Here is a 24691-nt window from a genome sequence, read left to right as displayed (position 1 = left end):
TTCCACTCCTTTTGGAAATGGGCAAGATACAGTATGGGCAGGCACTGACCGAGTCTTGCTGTAACCTGATTTCTGTGCCCGTGGCAGGGAGCAACTGTCTGTATGAGCTGGTTTCTGCACCTATGGCATAGGCGAACTGTCTGTGTGTTGATTGTCTTTCTCTGTGTTCTTGGACTTGGTCTGACGTTATTTTTGGACATGAAACAGACCGAATCTACCCTGTTAAACATCCTAGTTAACCACTGGAGGGAAGTTAGGGAAAGAGAAGAAAACTTGTCAGTAGTAAAAGGGCAAGTTAGTTCCTTTCTGCTTTTCCGAATGGCCCACCTTCAGAGTAGGATGGCCACTGGTAGGGACCTTTGACTTGCAGGTGATCAAAGCAGTAGAGTCTTTAGGCCAGCATCCTTCGGGCACTCAGCCAAGTGCCCTATATAATTACCTGAAAGGATCTAGTGGAGGACCTCCCCCAACTCCCTAGGATAAAAGCCTTTTTGTCTCCAAGACTCTGGCAGGTCCTGGACATGAAGGAGAAGAACCCTATAGAGACCAACAAGTCTGTAAAAAAGAACATCCTCCAGGGGCCTTCCACAGGGGATCTGCTACTGATGGATCCATCACCTCCTTATACCCCCATGGCCCCGGTTCCTACAGCCCCCCTCAAGGATCCCCCTCAAGGTCCCTTGAGCCCTCGTCCAACCCCAGCAAAGGGAGAGGGACCCCTGGAATTGGGACTGACCATGAGGACTCGAAGCAAAAGGGCCACTTCACCAGATACAATAGTGGCCCTCCCCCTGCAAGTCTATAGTAGTTGAGGATGGCAATCAGGGCATGCAATATGAGCCCTTCTTTTTAGCTGACTTGTATGACTGGAAGGCCCAACATCCCCCTGCCCCCTTTTCAGGTAACCTCAAGGGGCTGACTACTCTCTTTGAGACTGTTGTGTTTACTCACCAGCCCAACTAGGATGATATCCAACAACTCATGAGAGTGCTCTTCATGACTGAAGACTGAGAGAGGATAATGCAGGAAGCCAGAAAGAATGTCCCCTCAGACATGGGGGCACCATTGATTGACCAGGCTGTCATCAACACAGGGTTTCCCTTGACCCAACCTGGTTGGGGCATTAATTCAGCCAAAGGTAAGGAGAACTTTAATGTCTACCACTAGGCTCTGTTGGAAGGTCTCAAGGCAGCCTCTTGGCTGCCAACAAATTTGATCAAGGTATGTGAGGTTAGATAGGGATCAGTCTCCTGTTGTTTTTCTAGAGCAGCTCATGGAAGCATTCTGCCAATCTATACCCTATGACCACAGCAGCGAGGAGCACAAAGCTACTGTGACTATGGCTTTTATAGACCAGGCTAGTAGAAATATCAAGAAAAAGCTTAAGAGGCCAGGGGGACTACAGGATAAGTCGTTGAGGGATTTAGTGTAGCTTGCTGAGAACGTCTACTGTAACAGCGAGACAGGGAGAAGAAGGAGCAAAGAAAGAGAAAGGAAGAGGACAAAAGGGAGATGAAAAAAGTAAAGCATCCACAGCTAACCACTGAGCTGATCTTGGGGTTCCCAGTGGAGGAGTGAGAAAGAAGACTGAAGGAGTTGAAAGGGTTGGTGGCCCCATGAGGAGAGCAACAATACCAACCAACCAGAGATCCCAGGGTCTGAACCACCAGCCTGGGAGCACATAGGGAGGGAGCCATGGCTCCAGCTGCATATGTAGGGGAGGATGACAGTGTCAGGCACAGGTGGGTGAGGAAGTCCTTGGTCCAGTGAAGAATGGACGCCCAGTGTGGGGGAAATTGTGGGTGGGGAGGTGAGAGTGGGAGGGCAGGTGGGGGCATATCCTCATAGAAGCAGGAGGAGGGGGGATGGGATAGAGGGTTCCTGGATGGGCAGGGGGGAGGGGATTACATCTAAAATGTAAATAAAATATCCAATAAAAATTTTTTTTAAAAAAAGAAAAGAGAAAAAGAAAAGCATCAGGAAAGGAATTTACAGAGAATCTTGGCTACAGTAGTTAGGGAAAGCAGGGAAGAGATACTCCAACTAAAGAGAGACAGAAATCCCCTTGAAAAGGACTAGTGCTCATATTGGAAGGAGAGATGCCACTGGGCCTGAGAGTGCCCCAACAAATGGAGGCGGGGTGGGAAATCCCAGGCCTTGGGAAAAGCGCCCCAAAATGGTGAAAGTGTTAGCCATGGGTGAAGACAGTGATTAGGGGAAATGGGGTTCAGATCTCCTCTGTGAGCCCAGGGTAACTCTGAGAGTGGAGGGAAAACCCACACAATTCTTGGTGGACCTAGGGGCTTACCACTTGGTCCTCCTCCAAGCCAATGGCCCTGTTTCCAAGAAAAAATCTTGGGTACAAGGAGCCACTGGCACCAAAATGTATTCATGGGCTACCTGAAGAACAGTAGACCTAGGGATGGGCCGGGTATCCCATTCATTTATGGTCATCCCAGACTGTCCCTACCCTCTGTTGAGGTGAGACATATTCTCTAAGATGGGGGCCCAGATACACTTCCTGCCCAGTGGGCTGAAACTAACTGGCCCAAAAGGAGAGCCCATGGGTAGAAGAAAGACTTCTCTGACTGACTCCTGGAGGAGGCTGAGGAAACCTGGTTTATAGACTGGGACAGTTTTCTTCCTGAGGGTTAGAGATGAGTGAGTGCTGCTGTGGTGGATGGCACAAATGTCATCTGGGCTGAACTTTTATCCCTGAGCACATCGGTGCAGAAAGCAGAGCTAACTGCCCTCACCAAAGCCTTGGAACTTGGCGCTGGCAAGAAAATTAACATCTACACAGATACCAGGTATGTCTTGCCACAGCCCATGTCCATGGGTCTATAGATCAAGAGAGACTTCTCATATCAGAGGGAAAAGAAATAAAAAACAAGCAGGAAATCTTGGATCTCTTAGATGCCCCGATGAACCTGGCAACTGTGAGTATTATTCATTGCCAGGAGGCAAAAACCAGGCAGATCAAGTGGCTCAAGAAGTAGCCATGCAGGAGCCTATCCAGGTTATGGGCCTGCAAGAAACACCCACTGGAGAATGAGCCTGGACTAAAAGATGGCCTCACTTAAAATATATAGAAAAAGAAAGGATGAAAGGACTCAGATTGCTAGCCACCCTACCAAGTATTACCCAGAGAAGGAAGGGCAATGGTGCACACAAGAAAGACTATACTCCCCAGAAAACAAGCAAAACACTTACTAGGCCAAATGCACAGATGTACTCATTTAGGAAATTAAAAATCTTGTCCAAGCAGTTAAGAGATCTAAAGTATATCTAATGGACCTCAGGTTTTGGGCCAGAGAGATAGTAGAACAGTATAAGGTATACCAGCAAGTGAATGTTTATATGGCCGAGAGTAAATAGGGCAAAAGACCTACGGGAGAACAGCCTGGAGTATATTGCGAGGTCGATTTTACAGACGTTAAGCCAGGAAAATATGGTTACAAATACCTTCTAGTGTTTGTGGATACTTTCTCTGGATGAGTTGAGGTTTTCCCCACCAAGCATGAGACAGCTACCATGGCAGTTAAGGTATTAGAAGAAATTTTCCCAAGGTTTGGAGTACCCAAGGTATTTGGATTGGATAAGGCCCTGTTTTTGTCTCTAAGGTAAGTCAGAGATTGGCAGAGATATTGGGGACTAATTGGAAGCTCCATTGTGCATTGTGTCTCCAGAGCTCAGGGTAGGTAGAGAGAATGAATAGAACCCTAAAAGACACCTTAACTAAATTGTCCAGGAGACTGGCACTGACTGGGTGGTGCTCCTTCCCCTGGCCCTGTTCTGACCCCTACTATTTTAACCTGACCACTTTTGAGAATCTGTATGGGACCCCCACTCCCTTGACCCCAGCTCTTGACCACCCTCCCCCCCCCCCCCGAGACTTTTCAGGCTGACAAGTTTCAGGTTGGCTCAATTGTAAGCTTTCCAAATCAGCCACCAGAAATTGTGGACTAAACTTCATGCCCTGTATAATGCAGGTACCCCAGAGGTTCCACACAAATACCAAGTTAGAGATTGGATATATGTTAAGAGACGTTGTGCTGAAAACTTGGAAGCACAGCGGAAAGGGCTGTTCCTGTTGTTGTTAACCACCCTGACTGCCGTTAAAGTGGATGGAATAACTGCCTGGGTTCATGTAACTCATGTCAGACCAGCATCTGTGCCTGACACCAACTGGATAGCAGCCAGACACCTAAACAACCCCCATCAAGCTCATGATCACCTGTCTTTTTGCAAGGCCAGAGAAACCATGACATGGCTATGGTGTATCTTCCTCCTGGCGCTGAGCTTCAGCACCCCCCAAAACCCTACCAAAGTGATTTGGCAAGTACTCTCCGCCACTGCTGAAGTAGCTTGGTCCACTGCAGAAGAACACCCACCTTATACCTGGTGGCTAGACCTCGCCTTTGATCTCTGTAAGTTAGTGGTAGGCCTTGACTCCTGGGATGTCTCTACCCTAGAGACGCAGGGGCAGGGATTACCCTAATGTTGGGATTAGGAACTTGCGAATCTAAACCACGTCCCAGAAGAGGCCTTGGAAGGTGGGGCTTAGGATGTGGACACCAAAAGTTGAAGAGTGTCCTTCAAGAAACCCCCATATATGTGTGCCCTGGAGATGGGAGAAGCCAGCAGGAGGCCCTTCAATGGGAATGTGGCAACCACTTTTTCTGTATACCTGGGGATGTGAAACATACGGAAGCATATACTGGAGACCATTCCAGGGGTAGTTAAAGATTCAACGACCTAGGTGAGAGAAGGGCTAGCCAAGTGAAAGAGAGAAAGAGAACAAAGTCAGGGCTGGTTCAAGTCTTGGTTTAACAACTTCCCTTGGTTAACCACCCTCATATCCACCTTGTTAGGACCCCTAATTGTTCTCCTGAAGTTGTTGACCTTTGGACCCCACATATTGAACAAGCTTATAGCCTTCATAAAAGAGAGAATAGGAGCAGTACAGCCGATGGTCCTGAGCCAACAATATGAGACCCTGAGGACAGGACCTGAAGAATATTAGTTATCCAAGATGCCTGAGCGTAGATCCATGATTGGAGCTTGTACAAGAAAAAGGGAGAATGAGGGACCCTAAGGGCTTTCCCAATTCCATACCCTCCATACCCTGGGGTTAAGGCTAGGCCAAGTTCCATTCGTCATTCATAGGAACAGTGTTGAGTAAAATATTCACAGAGAAACCAGAGAATGTACTGACTGATAGTCACCTGACCCTCTGGAAAGTCCCAGATAGAGTTCAAATGTGTGTCATGATCCATCCATGCTTGCTAGCCAATAGATTTAAAGGTCAATATGCTTAGCCAATAAGTTTGAACTGTAACCTTGCTGATGTAACCTGTGCACCTAAAAAGTATAAAAAGTTGCTTGTAATAGCCATTTGAGGTCACCTTCTAGTCACTCACCTTGAGGGACTAATTGAAGATTGACTCTGACACACCAGAAAATAAACCTCTTACCCCAAATCAAGTAGCAAGATAATGTCATCTTCCTGCCTTTCACTCTGAACCTGTGGCACCAGGCTTTGGAATGACTAGGGATGTAGCTGATGGTGTCTTATAAGACAGCTGTGGGAAGCTGTGTTATAGAGCTTTAAAGAGTCTTGTTGATGCAATGTATGCCAAGACCAGCCAAAGATGGAATCTCTACTCCAAGAGAAAATCACAAGGCAGTGTGGAGGAAGTGCTTCTACTCAAGGCCAGTAGGCACTACAGATGACTCCACAGAATGGGGAAGGTCAGGATGAAAATCTTTCATCAGGACATAGCCTTGATAAAGAACTCAGGAACTTTTCAGTGGATAATGGAGCAAGCTGCATAAAGATTATCATATATTGTGTTAGAGAAATTGTATAGCTAGATGGATTTCTGTCCTTTGAAATATAATGAGAGAATGTAAGATATACCATGAGCTCATTAAAAGACACAGGAATGCACTGGAAAAATGCAACCAGGCAAGGATGCTGAAAAAGAAAACTTTGGTTCAAAAATTATTTTTGACAGAGAACAGAAGAAAATATAAAGCTTATTACTTTTGATACCAACAAAATAACAAACTTATTATAAAAATGCACAGCAAGAGATATAGAAAAACCAGCTGGGGGCCCAAGCACTGAGCTGATCTCTGACGGAAACTCTGTACCCAACCTCATAAAACCCAGAGGAAGCGAGGCTCCCAGGAGCTCTAACCCGGGCAGTATCTCAGGTAAGGAAAAAGCAATACTCTACCCAAACAGGGAGTAACTGGGACCCATGGGGAAACAGGAATTCGCTCCTGGCCCAGAGCACTGGTTCCTTCCTGTCTCCGCCTGAGCACTGAGCAGATCTTGGGCCTCAGCTCTAACCTCAGCAGCAATACCCATCCCAAACAGTTCTGACACAACCAAGATAACAGGAAAGACAAGGCTCCAGCCAGAGACAACTCAGGTAGCACCAAGGAGATCCAGATGGTGAAAGGCAAGCACAAGAACACAAGCATCAGCAACCTAGGGTACTTGGCATCATCAGAGCCTAGTCCTCCCACAATTAAAAAGTCCTGAATTACCCATATCAATATATATCTTCAACAAATTTATTGAAGAAAACTTCCCTAACCTAAAGAATGAGATGGCCATAATCATACAAGAAGCCTACAGAACGCCAAATAGACTAGACCAGAAAAGAAATACTGTCCATCACATAATAATCAAAACACAAAATGCACAAAACAAAGAAAGAATTTTAAAAGCAGTAAGGGAAAAAGGCCAAGTAAAATATAAAGGCAGACCCATTAGAATTACACCAGACTTCTCACCAGATACTATAAAAGCCAGATGATCCTGGACAGATGTCATACAGACCCTAAGAGAACATAAATGCCAGCCCAGGATACTATACCCAGCAAAACTCTCAATTACCATAGATGTAGAAACTAAGATATTCCATGACAAAACCAAATTTACACAGTATCTTTCCACAAACCCAGCACTACAAAGGATAATAGCAGGAAAGCTCCAATACAAGGAAGGCAATTATACCCCAGGAAGAGCAAGAAAGTAATCCTCTTCCAACAAACCCAAAAGAACCACACAAACAATGCCTCTACTGTTAAAAAAAAATAACAGGAAGCAATAATCTCCTCTCCTTAATATCTCTTAACATCAATGAACTCAATTCTCCAATAAAAAGACATAGGCTAACAGACTGGATACGCAAACAGGACCCAGCATTTTGCTGCATACAAGAAACCCACCTCAGTAACAAAGACAGACACTACCTTAGAGTAAAAGACTGGAAAACAATTTTTCAAGCAAATGGTCTTAAGAAACAATCTGGAGTAGCCATTCTAATATCGAAAAACCAGCTGTATGTCCTTCAGGCCTAGCACAACTTAGATGTCCCTCCATACTGTGCTTGTGTCACCGTAGACCCTGTGTTTCTGTCTACCATGTCCATCTGCCCAGCCTTGCATTGCTTTCCTTCCAGGCTAGGGGTTTCATCCATATTGCTAGTCTCAGTCACATGCCACCTCTTCTGGAAGCCAACATTTACTGAGCTTATTTGTCACACCTTTCCTTACACACTAGCACAAGAGGCTTCATGCTCCAGGCCTGTGGGCTTCGGATAGTATTATACTAGATGATACAGTACCTATGAGTTCTCAATTACAGAGCTTACATTTAATTTACATTGACATTAGTGTCTATAACATCTTACCATAATGGGTTCTTATCTATGCTTAGGACCACCAAATAAATGAGAGCCTCAGAACATCAAGAATAAAATACAACCTCATTTTATACAAGAACTACAATAGCTGCTAATGCTAAAGATAGGGAGATTAAAAAAATAGAACTATAAGTATTTAGAATTTATTAGTATTGACATTAAAGAGTTGGTTAAGCCAAAAGAACATTGGACATCTTGTCTTTCTTCCTAAAGAACTACAGGCTTATTGTAGTTTTTAAATAACTCAATGGCATTTTGGGCATGATGTAATGTCTATAGGTATAACCTTCTTTAAAAAATTAATTTAGTACCAGCAATAATCAGTGAGAAAATAGAATTTAAAATGCATGCAAGCAAACTTAATTACATTTTCTCTTTGAAACAGTGTGCTTAAGTTCCCAGAGCTTACATTAATTGAGACGTTCACTGGATTTTTACCAATAGATGACTTGTATTGCAAAATTAAAGCTAGGTTTGTTCTAGTTTTTAAACATTACTAGTTTTTAAAAAATGATAATATCTTAAAGCTATAGTTAATTGAGAAGGAATAGCATTTACTTAACAAATTTTTTTTTGGTCTGCCTTAATGTGATAGAAATCAAATAGAGAAATGCAAGAGAAACAACCTTGAAAACTGTTTCATTCTATCAAGAAATAAGGGTAACAATAACACAGTCACTCTAGAAACTACTTACACATTAAAATATGGTTTGTATTAAAGTCCCTTTCTAGAACTTATACTGGATCGATGTACTTAGTTTTAATGTGGTGGTGAGAGCCCAGAGCTACTCTCTATTCTCAGCATCACATGGGCTCAGAACTGGGCTCTCACAATGTTTTGTGACAGCATTCATTGGGAGATAGAATTAATGACAGACCAAAGTACAGATACTACCAAAGTCCACTTTGGTGAATCAGTGAGGTTTTTTTTTAAGGGGTGGCAATTTACCAACAGGAATATTGGTGATACCATTATAGCTGTATCACCAAAATGCCATGATTCATGAAAGACTGAAACCTGTAACACACTGCACAGGCTGCAGATGGCTCAACTTGTTGGAGAGTATCCTTTCAAGGTATTTCTTTTCCTATTGGTCTTAGACTCAACCTTACCAGCTAGCTAGCTTTCAGTGTACTTTAAAGTGCTATGCAAGCTACCAGGGGAGAAAATTATCAGTTTTACCCAGCTATGCACCCTGAAAGTTATAATAGTGACTGATCTGGGAAGACATGCTCACTTGTATAATAGTGGCATATCCATTATGAAACCATTCACTTTCTGATTGCATTTTAGAAATGCACACTCCACAGGACTCAGCCCATACCTGGCATCATTATCAGGCTAAGAACCTATGGCTAGACAAGTCATAGGCTTCAGGGGAACTACTATTATCACTCTCCTAAATGTGCATAGTATTAAACTGACTTTTTTTTTACACCCATTGTCAATACAACTCTCAGTCTTCATCTGAGAAGCTTGTATTTGCAGTACATGGTGATTACCATGCAGTACACTCAAGCTGCAGAGAATAAGAAATCATAGAATTCTTAGGCTCAAAGAGAGCATGCTACCACAGCCCACCGTGTGAGGGTCAGATATTGTGGAATTGTGGAAGAGGTGGCAAAATGAGTGTAGGAGCCTGAGGCAGTAGATGACTATAAAGAAACTGTCTTCTGGACAAAGCAGGGCAGCTGCACATGTGAACTCACTGTACTTGTGACAGAATATTTAACACCTATACAGACCCAAGTCAGATCAAATCTTAGAATGGCATGAGGAGCTGGGCACGAATTTCATCCCAAGCTGTGGTGCTCTTGGCACTTATTAGCTACTAGAAGAGCGAGAGTCAGTTTCCTCTAAGAATGTAGTCTCTAGTAGGACCTCTCTACAATGCATAACTATACATCCAAAAATATTTAGGCTGCAAAAAAATTGCTCTTAAGCTGGGTGTGGTAGTGCATGCTTTTAATTCCAGCACTCACTTTGTGAGTGATCTGTATAGCACGTTCAAGGAAAACTGGGGACACGTAGAGGAACCCTGTCTCAACAAACAAACAAACAAAGCAACTCCCCAATACAACAACAACAAAACCAACAAACCATAAATGATCTTAAAATAATAAAAATGATATAAAGTTATAAAGTTGGGTGGGTAGGAAAGAATGGATATGGGCAAAGTTGCAAAAATTGGTAAATATGATCAAAACAAATTTTATGAATCTCTGGAAAAAGTAATAAGAAAAATGAGAACAAGTACAAAGATAAATATGGGGGGGGAATTCAGGAAAAGATAATGTCTATTCTTGTAGTACTGAATAGAACTACACAGTAGAGAACCAAAGGTATGATTTAAATCCTGGATGTACAGCTGAACTTGATGGCAAACCTTTATGATCTCAGCACTTGGGAGGCATAGAAATATCTATGTAAATCCAACTTGAATAGTTGGTTACAGGACAGCCTGGGCTACATGGTCTCACCATGTCTCAAAAGAATATAATCAACAACAACAATGTCAAAACCAAAATACACAAAAAGCAAAACAAAGCTGAAACCTGGATCTGTGATTTGCTTGCTAGTAGTTTGCTTGAGGTACATTGCTTGGGTTCACTTGTTAGATAGAGTCTCTATTTACTTAATAATAGAAAGTGAGATTTTATCTTTTCTAGGTCTATCATTTCATATAACTAAGATGAATTTGAAACAATACACTCTAACTAATTAGTTTAATTTTACGTTTAAATAGAAATGAAAACATCAAAAATATAAATATCCAAAATCAGTTATTATAAACATGTTTCTTAAAGAAAGCCTCATATGCTGCTACTAAGTATACCCCATGAAATATTTTGCTGAGGGAAATCCAGATACTTGGCATGTCTCTAACATTCAGATTGCTTGTAATCTGAAAAAGATAGCTTTTGGTGTCTTTCTTTATCACTAGTCAGAGGCGTGTGTGTGTGTGTGTGTGTGTGTGTGTGTGTGTGTGCATGTGAGCACGCCCGTGCGCTTGCATTCTTAATTCATCTATCAATGTATCTTCATATACATGTAGGTTGAGTAATTGCAGATGTGTGCATGTGTATGATTATGTGTGTACACACATGAATAAAACAGGAAAGCAAGTAACTATGTGAGTTGTGTCTGAGCAAGAGGAAGAGCAGAGACTTACAGGGGCTGCTGAGTTCTTGACAGTGACACTGGGGGTTGTAGCTCTCAGGGCCCCACTTACTCCATGGTAGTATTTGAAGCAGATCTTAGTTTCAGCTGGAAGACAAAAATAAAACGGAGCTGAGTCGTTAGGTTAATCTAGGACAAAACAGCCATAGTCCAGGGGGACCTCTCCAGCAACCACAGAATGTCTCCTCTCAAGAGCCAGCATGCAACACTTAACAACGATGCCCCCTAGACCAGTCTGTCTTTCAAAAAATATGTTATGAAAAATTGTGTGGGTTTAGTATTTCTGTACTCAAGTTAAATAAATCAATTACTTGGCATCCCATCTACCTCTGTGGATGTTATTACTTTTAAATCTGTAGTTCTAAGATTTTAGTTTTATTTCTTTGTAGTTTCCTATCATATATTTTACTGCAATTAATATTGTGATAATTAAAAAAAGACTGAGAGAAAATACATGAAAGAAAAGCATATTTAAAATTCCTATATTTGTCAGTGATAACATTTTTGTATAATTATAGACATAGATCTATATCTATAGATGGTAAACAGAAAAGATATGTTTTGGGGTAATCCAACTTGGTGGTGTTTGATTTACAGTTTGTGAGACAATGAACAAGTCACTTAACTTCCTTGTATCTTAGATTTTTCATATGTAAATGGAACTCACAATAACATTACTATTACTCTATATGATGTTGGCTGAACAAACAAAAACAGAGTTCAATTAAGTGTTCAGGAAATGTCAGTGATGGTAGTAATATAAGGGCCATATCATCTGACCCCCTTGCTTTCTGACAGTTAACTCTGCAGTAGAAAAAATTTTCAAGCTCCCTCTGTTGCCTGATGCTGACTAGTGTTTGCAGGTCACTGTTTTATATAATGCTTTTTATTCTTAGTTAAAATATTTTGGCAGGTTGTGTCTTTATTTTATTCATATAAATAATTTTATAAAATATAAGATTATGTTCATATATAACAATATTATATACTTATGTTTAAAAGTATATGATAAATAATATTTATTAATGAACAATAAAGCATAAATAAAATTAATTAATTAAAATAAACCTATTAATTTTGTTTTAGGAGTCTACATTTTGTAAAGCTGCATGGATTTATACGTATTCTCCTATCATTGACATTAGTTTTTAAAAATGAAAAACCTTAGCAAAAAGCTGTTCAAGTACAAATGTATAATGCAATAAAAATTTCTAGCTACCTGTACAACACACACTTTGTTTTTCATATTTAATAATAGAATCTCAGGTTTATGTGGGATCATAATGTTTAGATGGCCAAGCATTTTACAGCTTTCTTTGCAGATAATTTCTGTATTGCTTCCTACTGCCATTTTGATATTTTCTTGGGTTAAAATCAAACTTAAACCTAACTGAGGATTCCTTGGTGTATAATTCTCCCATTAGCTAGACAACATGAGCAGTTCTGTGATTCTTTCTCCCTGTGGTCACATCACTTTCCAAACAGCACTTTATACTTCAAGAAACACACAATGTCAGATTCCCACCACGTCAAAGAACCCCTATCAATGCTGTTAGTTAGATATTACTGAAAATAAATTTAAAATAGAAATACATTATCATTACCATTTCATTTACTTGATTACTAGTGAGACTAAACATTTTCTGGCAAATTTTAACTAGCTCTTCGAGTTTCTAAAAACCCATTAAGTTGTCATTGGTAAGACTTCTCATGACCTGAGTAACGCCTGGTTGCTCACGAGCTTTTCCTTCCTGAGTCATGCTGGCATCTAATACTACTATTAATTGCATTTTCAAGCTTTCAGTGACCATCATAATATTATCCAAGGTATTAGGAAATTGCATCACATTAGTTCTACACAGCCAGGTCCAAGTGGCTGGTTTCTTATGGGCAAGCAATCATAGAGAGCTCTGGATAAGGCAATAGATTTGGGCAGCTTGCTATTCACAGTCAGTGCAGTTCCACATTGGGTACATTGTGGATGCCAGGGAGATCAGCAGGTTGGGGAAAAACTTTAAGCTGAGTGATATAGGATACCTCCTATATATAAAAACGGGAATGTGTGGGTTTTTGTTCGAGGAAAAAAATGATTTCAATGCCTTTGAGCAAATGCTTGAGGAACCTATTTACAAGCTTATGTTAAATCCTATAGGCAGATTAGTGGTTATTTGAACCAAGAATTCATGGAAACCTTCAAATCATGATATCATGTCTTTGAAAAAAATTGATGACAAAGTCTGTATCTTTCTTCCCCTTAAACATGTATTTTAATAATATGTTTCAAAATTTAGAAGCTTGATTATCAATGGATCTTCCTTTTACTTAGCCTAAATTTGTATTGTAGTTTAAGTGTCAGATGTAAGGGAAAGCTACTAACAAATACCCAAAATACAACAATATAATAGAGAAATAATTAGTTTTATGGTTTAAAAATTATTTCATTAAAAAATTACATGACACCTGATATTTATTCTGTCTACACTTATTGGTCTGTTTAATTTGTTACTTGGCTTTTAGTTAGGTACTGGTATCATTTCTTTTCATATTTCCAGTGCAATGTAACATCATACTTTTTAAAAGTGGCTAATAAGCTAGAGTTTTGCATATATAATGTGTAGGCCAATGAGAGACTGCATATATAATGATGGTTCCAACTGACACAACCTAATAACGTTGCAGATACCTTACTTATGTAAGTGCAGTCAGCCTAGTTCACTTGATGGAGTGTCCCAGCAACACATTTCTCAGAATATGTCCTGGTCCTCACACAATACATAACTTCCTGTGACACTACCAACTTATTAGGAATTCAGAAGAGATACAATATCATGGTAGGTCCTAATTCTTCTTGTAGCTTATTTTTATAAGACTTTTTCAGTTGTCAAAGGGTGAGGAAATGTCTAAAGCTGATACATTATTGCTCTCTCCTAGAAAAACAGCAAGGCTCATAAACAGATATTAAAAAATTATAAGTACTTTTTCAGATACTTTGTCAGAAACTTTCATTATTTCTGCCTTTGTCTTTCTAAAAACAATAATAAACAAGTCTAAATAAAATATTTTCTAAATTTAAGATGTCTTCTAAATACAAAACAGTTGCATTATAATAGTTTAGTTGTTTATTTGGAGTAGAATAATGTATAAAATGTGTAAGTGAACACATGAATGGCCTTCTTTATGATCAGTAGTGCTGACTTAGACAGCAGTTTGGGTTTGTCCTAATAAATGAAAAGTTGTATTCCAGTTCTTCCAGATAAAAAGACTGGCAAAAGTAACACTGCACAGATTAACGGTCATGGTAAAACAGACATGTTTACATTATGGTTGTTTTATCTGGCACATTTCAAATTTAATCAGGGATGACCAGCTTATTCATGAATTGGAATATAATTGAAGATTCTTTTCTGTAAGTATGTATTCTGAAAATATAATTTTTATTTGGCAGCGTACATTTACTCCAAGTGTAATATCAGTGTAATTCAGTGTAATATCACTTAAATAAGATTTTTTTCTCCTGTTTAAACTTGATGGATTAGCAGACTGTGTATTATTGGAGAGTCTAAGACACAATAATGGTAGTACAGTCAAGCCTAATAAAGAAATTTCTACGAATCCCTAAAGGACAAAGCAATGCAACATCACAGTAACACTTTAGAAGAGAGAAACATCACTAGCTACCAAAGGAATATCCGGGTCACCTTCAGAGGCCAGCCATTAACAGGCATAGCATTAACAGAAACAGACTGACTGGTATGAGCTGCCAAGTGTTTGAAGAAGATAACTTCTGCACAGAATTGTGCATCCAAATGAAAGTCTCTTCTAGAACAACATGATTCTCCCTTTTGCTGCCTAAACATTACACATGTTGCCAGCACCAAAAACACCTGAATACCATGAGGTTTCCCTATTTACATGCAAGAATCTTTATGGTACTGAAACACTTGAAACTGATCAGAATTAATGAAGCAGATAGCCTTAGCTCACTTTCTATTATGTAGCAAGAAAAGAAGTAAATTATCTATGTAGTAACAGTTTTAGCAAGAAAAGTAAACCAATGTTTCATTCAGAAAACAGATGAGGTAGTTTATATCCATTCTTCAGTAGATGGAAAGTCACCTAGTGAAGAAATTTCCAGGTGTGTCTTTGAGAGTATTTTCAGAGAGGTTTAGCTGCGATTGAAAGTGAGGAGTGGGGAGGGGATTGTGAACATGGCAGCACTTCCCTATGAGCTGGAGTTTTGGACTGAATAAAAAGGAGAAAATTTGAAAGCAAGAGCATTAGTGGGTTTGGTTTTTTTTTTTTGTTTGTTTGTTTGGTTGGTTGGTTGGTTTTTTGTTTTGTTTTTTTGTTTTGTTTTGTTTTGTTTTCAGCCAAATGTGACCAGCTCTCTCACAGCTTCACTCTCACAACTACCTTAAATCCCACTGCCACAACTTCCGGTACATAACAGTCTCTATCCCGTCAAATTTCCAGCCAGAAATATCCTTACTGCTTTTGCCAGCTGTTTTCTCACAACAACAAGAAAAGCAACTAATATGCCTTAAACAGTATCAAAGGGAAACTAAATAAAAAGGCAGACTCTTCCAAGTTACCTGATAAAGTTTCATTGTGACCATGGGTAGAATATAAATATGTGACTCTTTGGAAGGATCAGAGAGTTGCAGTGATGCCTTCAGCTCCCTGGTTAGATCATAACCACAGAGGCGTCCAGATGCCCAATACAAATCAGGATGTCATTTGAAATTGTTATAATCACCACCTGTGGCATTAAGTGTACAAAAGGCTGATGTGGTCTCAGTTCCAAGTCATGGTCCCCACACATAGAGGAAGCTATGACAACGGTTGTCCACCAGGTGCACAACACAGAGATCCATGTTTTAATCATGTAAATGTGCTTCTTGTAAGGGCCTGATAGGATATATGGACAGGTGCAGGACAGGGATTGGATTCTTTGGCAGGGAGCTAAAGGGACATAGTACTCCACTGGAAAAGGTTTGTGCATCCCCCCAGTTTCTCTTTTATGTTAGGCTCCCTCTTCTTTGGCCCCAAGTAAATCTCTCTTCTACTCTGTTAGACACAGTTGAAATGTATTATCCATTTCTTGTTAAGTTAGAACAAATTGAATATATTTCTTGGAAAATAATAGTTTGGGGGTGGGAGGATGGGGAGGAACCATTTAGGCCTGCTGTTTCTAGACTCAGAAAAGGCCACCCACTAGCTATGACATCCTAGAACTTTGGGCATAGAAATCAAAGCACATGTGAGGCTCTCCGGTTATCTGACATGTTGCACAGGCAGCTACTTTAATTGTCATAGTTGATTCAGACCTAGGATTCAGCAATAGTGTATCAAATAGTGTACCAAATAGTGACTCCTTTTATATTTCTTACACTGAAGAAAGAAAAACAGCTTTTGCGGCCAGGAACATCCCTTTAAAAGAAACAGTGTGTTTCACTAATGGATATTTTATTAAAATAAAACAGTATTTGTAAGTTTGAATTTGATGAAATTGTTATTTATCCCTTGGAAAAAGCATTCTGAGTTGGAGGTGTGAGTCTCGACTTGTCTCCTCTCAGCAATATCAAGTAATTTCTATATTCCTGAATTTCTTTTCTCACCCTTGCTTGGTGAGAGTAGTCGGGTTGTGTTTTTTATTTAATGCTTTATTGATTCTTTGTGAATTTCACATCATGAACCCCAATCCCACTCATCTCCCCATTGCTTCATATCGTTTCTCTACCCTTGCAACCTCCTCCCTCAAAAAAAATCTGTGGAAGTTGTAGTGTGTCACAGTGTGTCCCCACACTATACCCTTTTGTTTACACATCTTTACTGGCAAATATTGATTGCAATGAGTTCTTGGTCTGACTTGAGGTCTCTGGCTTCTGCCATGTTATCAATACTGGATCCTCAGGACTCCTCTTGAAATCTTGTTGCCTTGGGTCATGGAGGTCCTGCAGTTTTGGATCTGCAGGACTCTCGCTTTCACTTATTCCAGCAATTCTTAGAGGCAGAGATGGGGTAGATGTTGGGGTGAGCCCACTCAAAGCCCTGGATCCAGGCCTGGGTGGTAGCTGAGCTGTCAGCCTGCCAACTCTCTTGCACTCACACCATCAGGGAGAGCTCTCCAGCAGTGCCATGGTTAGTTCACCCAGTGCTGCAGCTGGCAAGGAACAGAGCCAGCTCTCCTGCTCTCATGCACTTGGGACCCACTCACACTGGCTCTGTTGTGTTGCCCAGGTGAGGTGCAGGGCCAGGAGAGCAGTGGGATTATTATTCACTTTCTTCATTTAACTTTCAACTTGGGGTTTAGAGCTTTGTTCACAGATGAAACCATCAAATGTGGCCCTGTTCTTCTCTAATTTGCTTTTGTTAATGGCACTTTTTTTTAAATTAAAATTACGTGTTTACTTATTTATTTATATCCTAAATGCTGCTCCAGGTTCCAGTCGCTCCCTCATAGAGTCCCTCTCCCATTCTCTCACCCCTCTGAGAAGGTCACCCCCCCCAAGTATCCACACATTTTGGCACATCAAGACTCTGCCACCTTAGGTACATCTTCTCCCCCTTAGGCCAGATAGGACAGTCATGAAGACTGAGTTACCTGTCTGCTATGTATGTGCCAGAGCAACTGTTTCTGGCACATGTGTGTTCTTTGTTTGGTGGCTCAGACTCTGAAGAACTCCTAGGGGCCCAGGATTGTTGACTCTGGTGGTCTTCCTGTGAGATTCCCATCTACTTCCTTCCCCCAACTCTTTCATAAGCGTCCCTGGCCTCCATCTAAGGTTTGGCTATGTGTATCTACTTCTGTTATTGTCTGCTGCTAAGTAGAGTCTCTCAGAGTTCAGTTGTGTTAGGCTTCTGTCTGTGAGCATAACAGAATATCATTAACAATGTCAGGGATTGGTGCTGACCCATGGAATGGGTTTCAAGTGGGGCTGGTTATTGGTTGGCCTTTCCTTTGGTCTCTTCACTATCACAACATGTCTTTTAAACAGGATAAATTTTCAGTGGAAAGTTTTGTGGGTAGGTTGGTGTCCTTATCCCTCCACTGGGAGTCCTGCTTGGCTACAAGTTCCATGTCAGGTATCTTGACTAAGGACACCTGCATCAATTCCTGGGAGTCTCCCCTATCCCAGGTCTCTGGAACTTCCTGGACATCCCCCCACCCCAGCTGCAGATTTTCACTCATTCTCTGGGACCCCTGGGCCTCTCTCCTGTCTTTTCCTGCACCTGATCCTGCATTCAGATTTTCTTCCTCCTCCCCTCTCCCACTCTGTTTCCTCACTCCTCTTGCCTCCCTTGACTATTTTGTTCCACCTTTTAAGTTTAATTCAACCATCCTTAATTGGGCCTTCCTTCATGTTTAACTTCTTTGTGTCTGTTGGGTGTATCATGAGAATTCTGTACTTTTTGGCTAATATCCACATATCAGTGAGTGACCTTGCATGTCCTTTTGGGTCTGGGTTACCTTACTCAAGATAATATTTTTTAGTTCCTGCAAAATTTATGATGTCCTTAGGGTATGGTGAAGCATCTTTTGGGTATATGCCCAGCAATGGTATAGCTGGGTCTTGAGGTAGAACTATTTCCACTTTTCTGAGAAGCTGCCAGATTAACTTCCAGAGTGGTTACACAACTTTGAAGTCCCACAAGTAGTGGAGGAGTGTTTCCCCTTTCCCATATCCTCACCAGCATGTGTTATCCCATGAGTTTTTTACCTTAGACATTCTTATTGGTATAAAGTGGAATCTCAGGGTTGTTTTGATTTGTAGTTCCTGATAACTATGGATGTTGAGCATTTCTTTAAGTGCTTCCTGGCCACTTGAGATTCCTCTGTTGAGAATTCTGTTTAGTTCTATGCCCCATTTTTAATTGGGTTATTTGGTTTGTTGGAGTTTAACTTCTTGAGTGTTTTTATGTATTTTAAATATTAGCTCTCTGTCAGGTTAGTGAAGATCTTTTCCCAGTCTGTAGGCTGCTGTTTTGTCTTTTGCCTTACAGAAACTTTTTAGTTTCATGAGGTCTCGTTTATCACTTGTTGATAGTAGGGCCTGAGCCATTGATGTTCTGTTCAGGAAGTTGCCTCCTGTACCTGTGCATTCAAAGCTCTTTCCAACTTTCTCTTCTATAAGTTTTAGTGTATCAAGTTTTATGTTGAGGTCTTTGATCCACTTGGACTTGAGTTTTGTACAGGGTAATTAAATATGGATCTATTTGCATTATTTTACAAGCAGATATCCAGTTAGACCAGCACCATTTGTTGAAGATATTTTCTTTTTTATTGTATGTTTTTGGCTTCATTGTTGAAAATCAAGTGTGCATAGGTGTGTGGGCTTATTTCTGGGTCTTCTATTCTATTACATTGATTAACCTGTTTCTGTACCAGTACCATACAGGGTTGGTTTCTTTTTTTTTTTAATCACTATTTCTCTACAGTATAGCTTGAGGTACTATATCAGGGATGGTGATTCCTCCAGAGGTTCTTTTATTGTTCAGGATTGGTTTGGCCATCCTGAGTTTTTTCTTTTTCCATATAAAGTTAAAAACTGCTCTTTCAAGGTCTATAAAAAATCGTGTAAGAATTTTGGTGAGAATTGCATTGAATGTGTAGATTGCTTTGTGTAAGATGGCCATTTTCACTGTGTTAATCCTACTAATCCATGAGCATGAAAGATATTTCCATCTTCTTGTATTTTCTTTGGTTTCTTTCTTCAGGGATTTGAAATTATTGTTTATTGATCTTTTATTAGCTTCATTAGAGTTATACCAAGATATTTTATATTATTTGTGGCTATTGTGAAAAGTGTTGTTTCCCTAGTTTCCTTCTCTGCCAGTTTATTATTTGAGTAAAAAGGGGGCTACTGATTCCTTTGAGATAGTTTTATATCTTGCCACTTTCCTGAAGTTGTTTATCAACTGTAGGAGTTGTTTGGTAGAATTTTGGGGATTGCTTATGTATACTATCATATCATCTGAGAATAGTGATACCTTGACTTCTTCCTTTCCAATTTGTATCCCCTCAATCTCTTTTTGTTGCCTTATTGCTATAGCTAGAACTTCAAGAACTATATTGAATAGATAGAGAGAGTGGGTATTCTTTCTTGTTCCTGATTTTATTAAATTGCTTTAAGTTTCTCTCCATTTAGATTGATGTTGGCTATTGGCTTGCAACAAATTGTTTTTATTATGTTTAGGTATCTCACCAAGACATGAAAAGGTGTTACATTTGTCAAAAGCTTTATATACATGTACATATACATATATTATTAGTTATTTTATTTATTTACATTTCAAATGTTATCCCCCCTTCTTGGTTTCCCCTCTACAAACCTCCTATCCCATACTCTTTCCCCCTGCTTCTATGCAAGAGCTCACCCATCAACCCACTCACTCCCATACAGCCTCCACAGGACCAAGGGTCTCCCTTCTCATTGATATCAGATAAGGCCATCCTCTGCTACATATGCAGCTGGAGCCATTGGTCCCTCAGTGTGTACTCTTTGGATGGTGGTTTAGACCCTGGGAACTCTAGGGGTCTGGTTGGTTGATTTTGTTCTTCCTATAGGGTTGTGAACCCCTTCAGCATCATCTAATGAGATGATCATGTGATTTTTCTCCTTCAGTTTGTTTATACTGTGAATTACGTTGATAAATTTTTATATATTGAACGATCCCTGCATCCCTGGAATAAACCCTGCTTGATCAAGGTGAATGATGTTTTTAATGTGTTCTTGAATTCAATTTATAAGAATTTTTTTGAGTAGTTTTACATCAACATTCATAAGTGAAATAGATCTGAAGTTCTCTTTCTTTTTTGAGTCTTTGTTAGTTTAGGTATTAGGGTAACTGTGGCCTCATAGAATGAATTCAGTATTGTTTCTTCTGTTTCTATTTTGTGGAATAGTGTGAGGAGTATTGGTATTAGCTCTTCTTTGAATGTCTAGTAAAATTCTGCAATAAAACCATCTGGCCCTGGACATTTTTTGGTTAAGCGACTTTTAATGACTGGCTCTATTTTCTTATGGGCCATAGGTCTGTTTAGGTAGTTTATGTAACCTTGATTTAACTTTGGTATGTGGTATCTGTCTAGAAATTAACCCATTTCATGTATATTTTCCTACTTTTTTGGAGTACAGGCATTTGAAGTAAGACCTAATAATTTTTTTTGGATTCCCTTAGTCTCTGTTGTTATGTCTCTTTCTTTTTATTTCTGATTTTGTTAATTTGGATACTATTTCTGTGCTTTTTCATTAGCTAAGGGTTTGTTTATCTTGTTGATTTGCTCAAAAAAAAAAAACAGCTCTTGGTTTTGTTAATTCTTTGAATTATTCTCTACATTTCTAATTGACTGATTTCTCCTGCGTTTTGCTGAGTACAGTAGACTGGACTGACATCTGTGTTCTCTCAAGCTTTGCAAGACATTTGTCCAGGATCTTCTGGCTTTTAGGTTCTCTATTGAGAATTCAGGTATATTCTGATTGGTCTGCCTTTATATGTTACCTTGCTTTTTCTCCTTACAGCTTTAAATATTCTTTCTTGTTTTATACATTTAGTATTTTGATTATTATATGGGGGGGAGGATTTTCTTTTTCTGGTCTAATCTATTTGACTTTTTGTATGTTTTTTATATGATTATAGCCACCTCTTTCTTTAGGTTAGGGAAGTTTTCTTCTATGATTTTATTGAAAACATTTTCTGGCCCTTTGAACTGGAAATCTTCACTCTCTTCTATTCCCATTATTCTTAGATTTATTCTGTTCATAGTGTCCCAAATATCCTGGATGTTTTGGGTTAGGAACTTTCTACACTTGGCATCTTCTTTGATAGATGTATCCATTCCTTCTATGCTATCTTGTACACCTGAGATTCTCTCTTCCATCTATTGTATTCTGTTGGTGATAGTGTGTCTGTAGTTTCTATTCTCTTTCCTAGGTTTTTCATCTCCAAGTTTGTTTTTATTTGTGTTTTATTTATTGCTTCTATTTCCATTTTTAGGTCTTGGACCATTTTATTCATTTCCTTCACCTGTTTGGCTGTATTTCCCTGTATTTATTTAAGGGATTATTCATTTCCTTTTTAAGGGCTTTTACCTGTTTGATTGTATTTTCCTGTATTTCTTTAAGAGAATTATTTATATCTTCTTTAAAGGTCTCTATGATCTCATGACATGGGATTTAAGGTCACAGTTTTACTCCTCAGGTGTGTTGGGATATCCAGGGCTTGCTTATAGTCGGACAGTTGGCTTCTGATGGTGCCATATTGTACTGGCTTCTGTTGATCATGTTTTGAGCTTGCCTTTTGCCATCTAGTAGTCTCTAGTGTTGGTTGGCCTGAGTGTCTTGCATTGGAGAAGGACTTCCAAGAGGCAGCTTTGTGTATTGGATAAGAGAAAGCTTTGTGTATTGGGTAAGCTTCTTGGGTGGGGCATGATGTGCTGCTCTTTGAACACTGCCAGCACAACCATGGGCCAGAAGGACAATGAAGCTCTGATCTGGTGAAGAGCTTATAGCTGCTGTGCTTGCTGGGGTTCTTGCAGGTTGGGGTATTGGGGCAGGAGCATGGGAGTGTCTCACTTGTGTATCTCAGGTTAGAGCCAGCCTGTTGGGGAGTTAGGCAAGATGGTGGGTGGGGTACACGGCACTACTCTGCAATCCAGTAATGGTATTTATTACAATAACAGAAAAGTGTTACAGAAAGTTTTTACCTAGATGTGGGGGTTACTCCTATTGTTTGAAATAAATTCAACATTGCAAAGAAAGAGATTACTACATCAACTGAGGTGTCTGAGCATGGCAACCTTTAGGTTTTACTAGGTGGGAGGATTAAAACATCTGCATAAAAGTATTACAAGATAGAAAAGATAAGAAAATTTTAATTCCTGTCTATAACACAAGTTTATAGTTTGATAAAAGACTCATATTTGATATTTCTTAGACTATAATAAACGTGGCCATATGGATTTTATGCCTTTGGACTACTTTGTAGAATAACTCGAAACTCTGAGCTATAAAAGTCATTGAGTGCTGTGCAGAGGCCATTCATATGCACACTTATAAGTCAATAATGCTGAGATAAATACAGACAGTGGAGGTTCAGCTTATCAAGCTTTGGATGGAAGCAAGCTATCTATCACGATCTGGGATAGGAATTATTTATAATAATCATTGGCTAAAAAGTCTAATGGTATTATGTCCATGTCCTGAGGACAAAAGGTTGGGTTGGTAGGAAATACATGGTAGATTTTATATTTATTGAGGGAGGGTTGATTATAATCAAAATGCAACCCATGAAATTATGAAAGAATTTATATGTGAATAATTAGATATATGTTATTATGCGTTATATGTTGCATATTATATTAATTATAAATTACATATTACATATTATGCATTTCATACTACACATTACATATTATATACTATAACTATATATCATATATAATATTTCATATATTATACATATATGAGTACACTAAGCAAATTTAAAGAATAATGCTTTGTAAAATGAATAGCTGTATCTTTGCACCTATCATTAAGAATTGGTACTGTAGTTTGACATTTAGTTTTTTTAAAATGTCTATTTCTCAGTTATTTATCATTTGGAAGAAAGAAATAAGTCTACAGCATAAAATGGAAATCTATCAAATTCCCAGTGCAGGCCGCCTTGAAGTCAATGATGACGTTGGACAATCACTATTAATACAAACACTTTTTCTTTTGTTTCTTATTGAAAATGTGGAGGCTTCTGCTAAGTGTCACTTGTTGAGCTATCCTTATACATTAATTGACATCATGTTCTTTTTGACAGTTGATGTTATTTATGAGAGCGTGAATTGGCATGACTAATACAAGGGTGCTGGGGAGAAAAGTGGCTGAGGACTAAGTTGCTAGAATTATAGTCTATTCCATTTTTGTCATATTTGTTTAAAAGAATGAAAGAGTGCCTTCTAAGTGGCAGACAGTATGAAAAAATTATAGTTTCACGTTTTACTTGCCTTTTACTTGATGATGAATTAAGGTCATGGTACGACCCTGGATGCTATAGTTGGGTGGGCTAGGAAGCAGTTCTCATTAGGCATGGAATTTGGAAGTTGCTATTCTCAGAAGGACTATTAGTTAACCACCTGTGCCTTTGATACTGCTTAGATAATGGTAAGTTCTCTAGACACATGGCTTGGTGCATCAACTTGCTTCTGAAAAGCACAGGGGCAGATGCACTCTCCATGCAAAAGAAAAGTATATCTGTATAAAAGATAGTCTGCACTTATGTCTCTCTGTGTGTGTGTGGGGGGGCGTAGGGGTGTGTTACCAAATGTGATACCCCATGTATAAGATACCAAATGTACAGGAAATGTATCTCTATGAGGACCTATGGAAGCAATCCTATCTCAATTTTAGACAGGATTTATTTCTAAGGACAGAAGAAAATTTAAAAAAAATGTATCAGTAAGGTACAGTACCAAGTTTATATATCCATAAATGTAAGAAGATAAATAGTCAAAGAAATTATCTGATCTTAATGGTATATAATCTGAATCCTATACAACTGTAGCAAAGATCCAGAAGCTGAGCTTGGGGACGGGGAATGTGAAATATCACAACACACTAGTGCCATGGACAGTGAACCTGGAGGAGTGTGGGTAAAACAAAGGCAAAACTAAAAGGCAAGACACATGGTAAGATATGATTTCATCCATCACTTAATTTAGACAAGGCGTGAAAACCTAAAGGACATGTATTAAAGTGTCCTGAGTCTAGAGGCTTGTGGACATGAACCAAGACCT

General features: G+C 39.4%; 1 protein-coding gene across 7 annotated transcripts in view; it reads right to left on the bottom strand.

Moving 5' to 3' along the window:
• Hecw1 (HECT, C2 and WW domain containing E3 ubiquitin protein ligase 1) overlaps positions 1-24691 on the bottom strand; it is a 300520-nt gene that overhangs the window by 141547 nt on the left and 134282 nt on the right. For all 7 annotated transcript variants that reach the window (XM_076939345.1, XM_076939349.1, XM_076939350.1 and 4 more), the window contains one exon: positions 10898-10992. In XM_076939345.1, the coding sequence (XP_076795460.1) occupies positions 10898-10992 (95 nt within the window). The remainder of the gene's footprint in view (positions 1-10897; positions 10993-24691) is intronic.

Source organism: Arvicanthis niloticus, chromosome 8 (assembly GCF_011762505.2).
Source record: "Arvicanthis niloticus isolate mArvNil1 chromosome 8, mArvNil1.pat.X, whole genome shotgun sequence".
Classification (NCBI taxonomy): Eukaryota; Metazoa; Chordata; class Mammalia; order Rodentia; family Muridae; genus Arvicanthis; species Arvicanthis niloticus.
The sequence above is the reverse complement of the archived record's forward strand: the minus strand, read 5'-3'. Positions and strand labels throughout refer to the sequence as shown.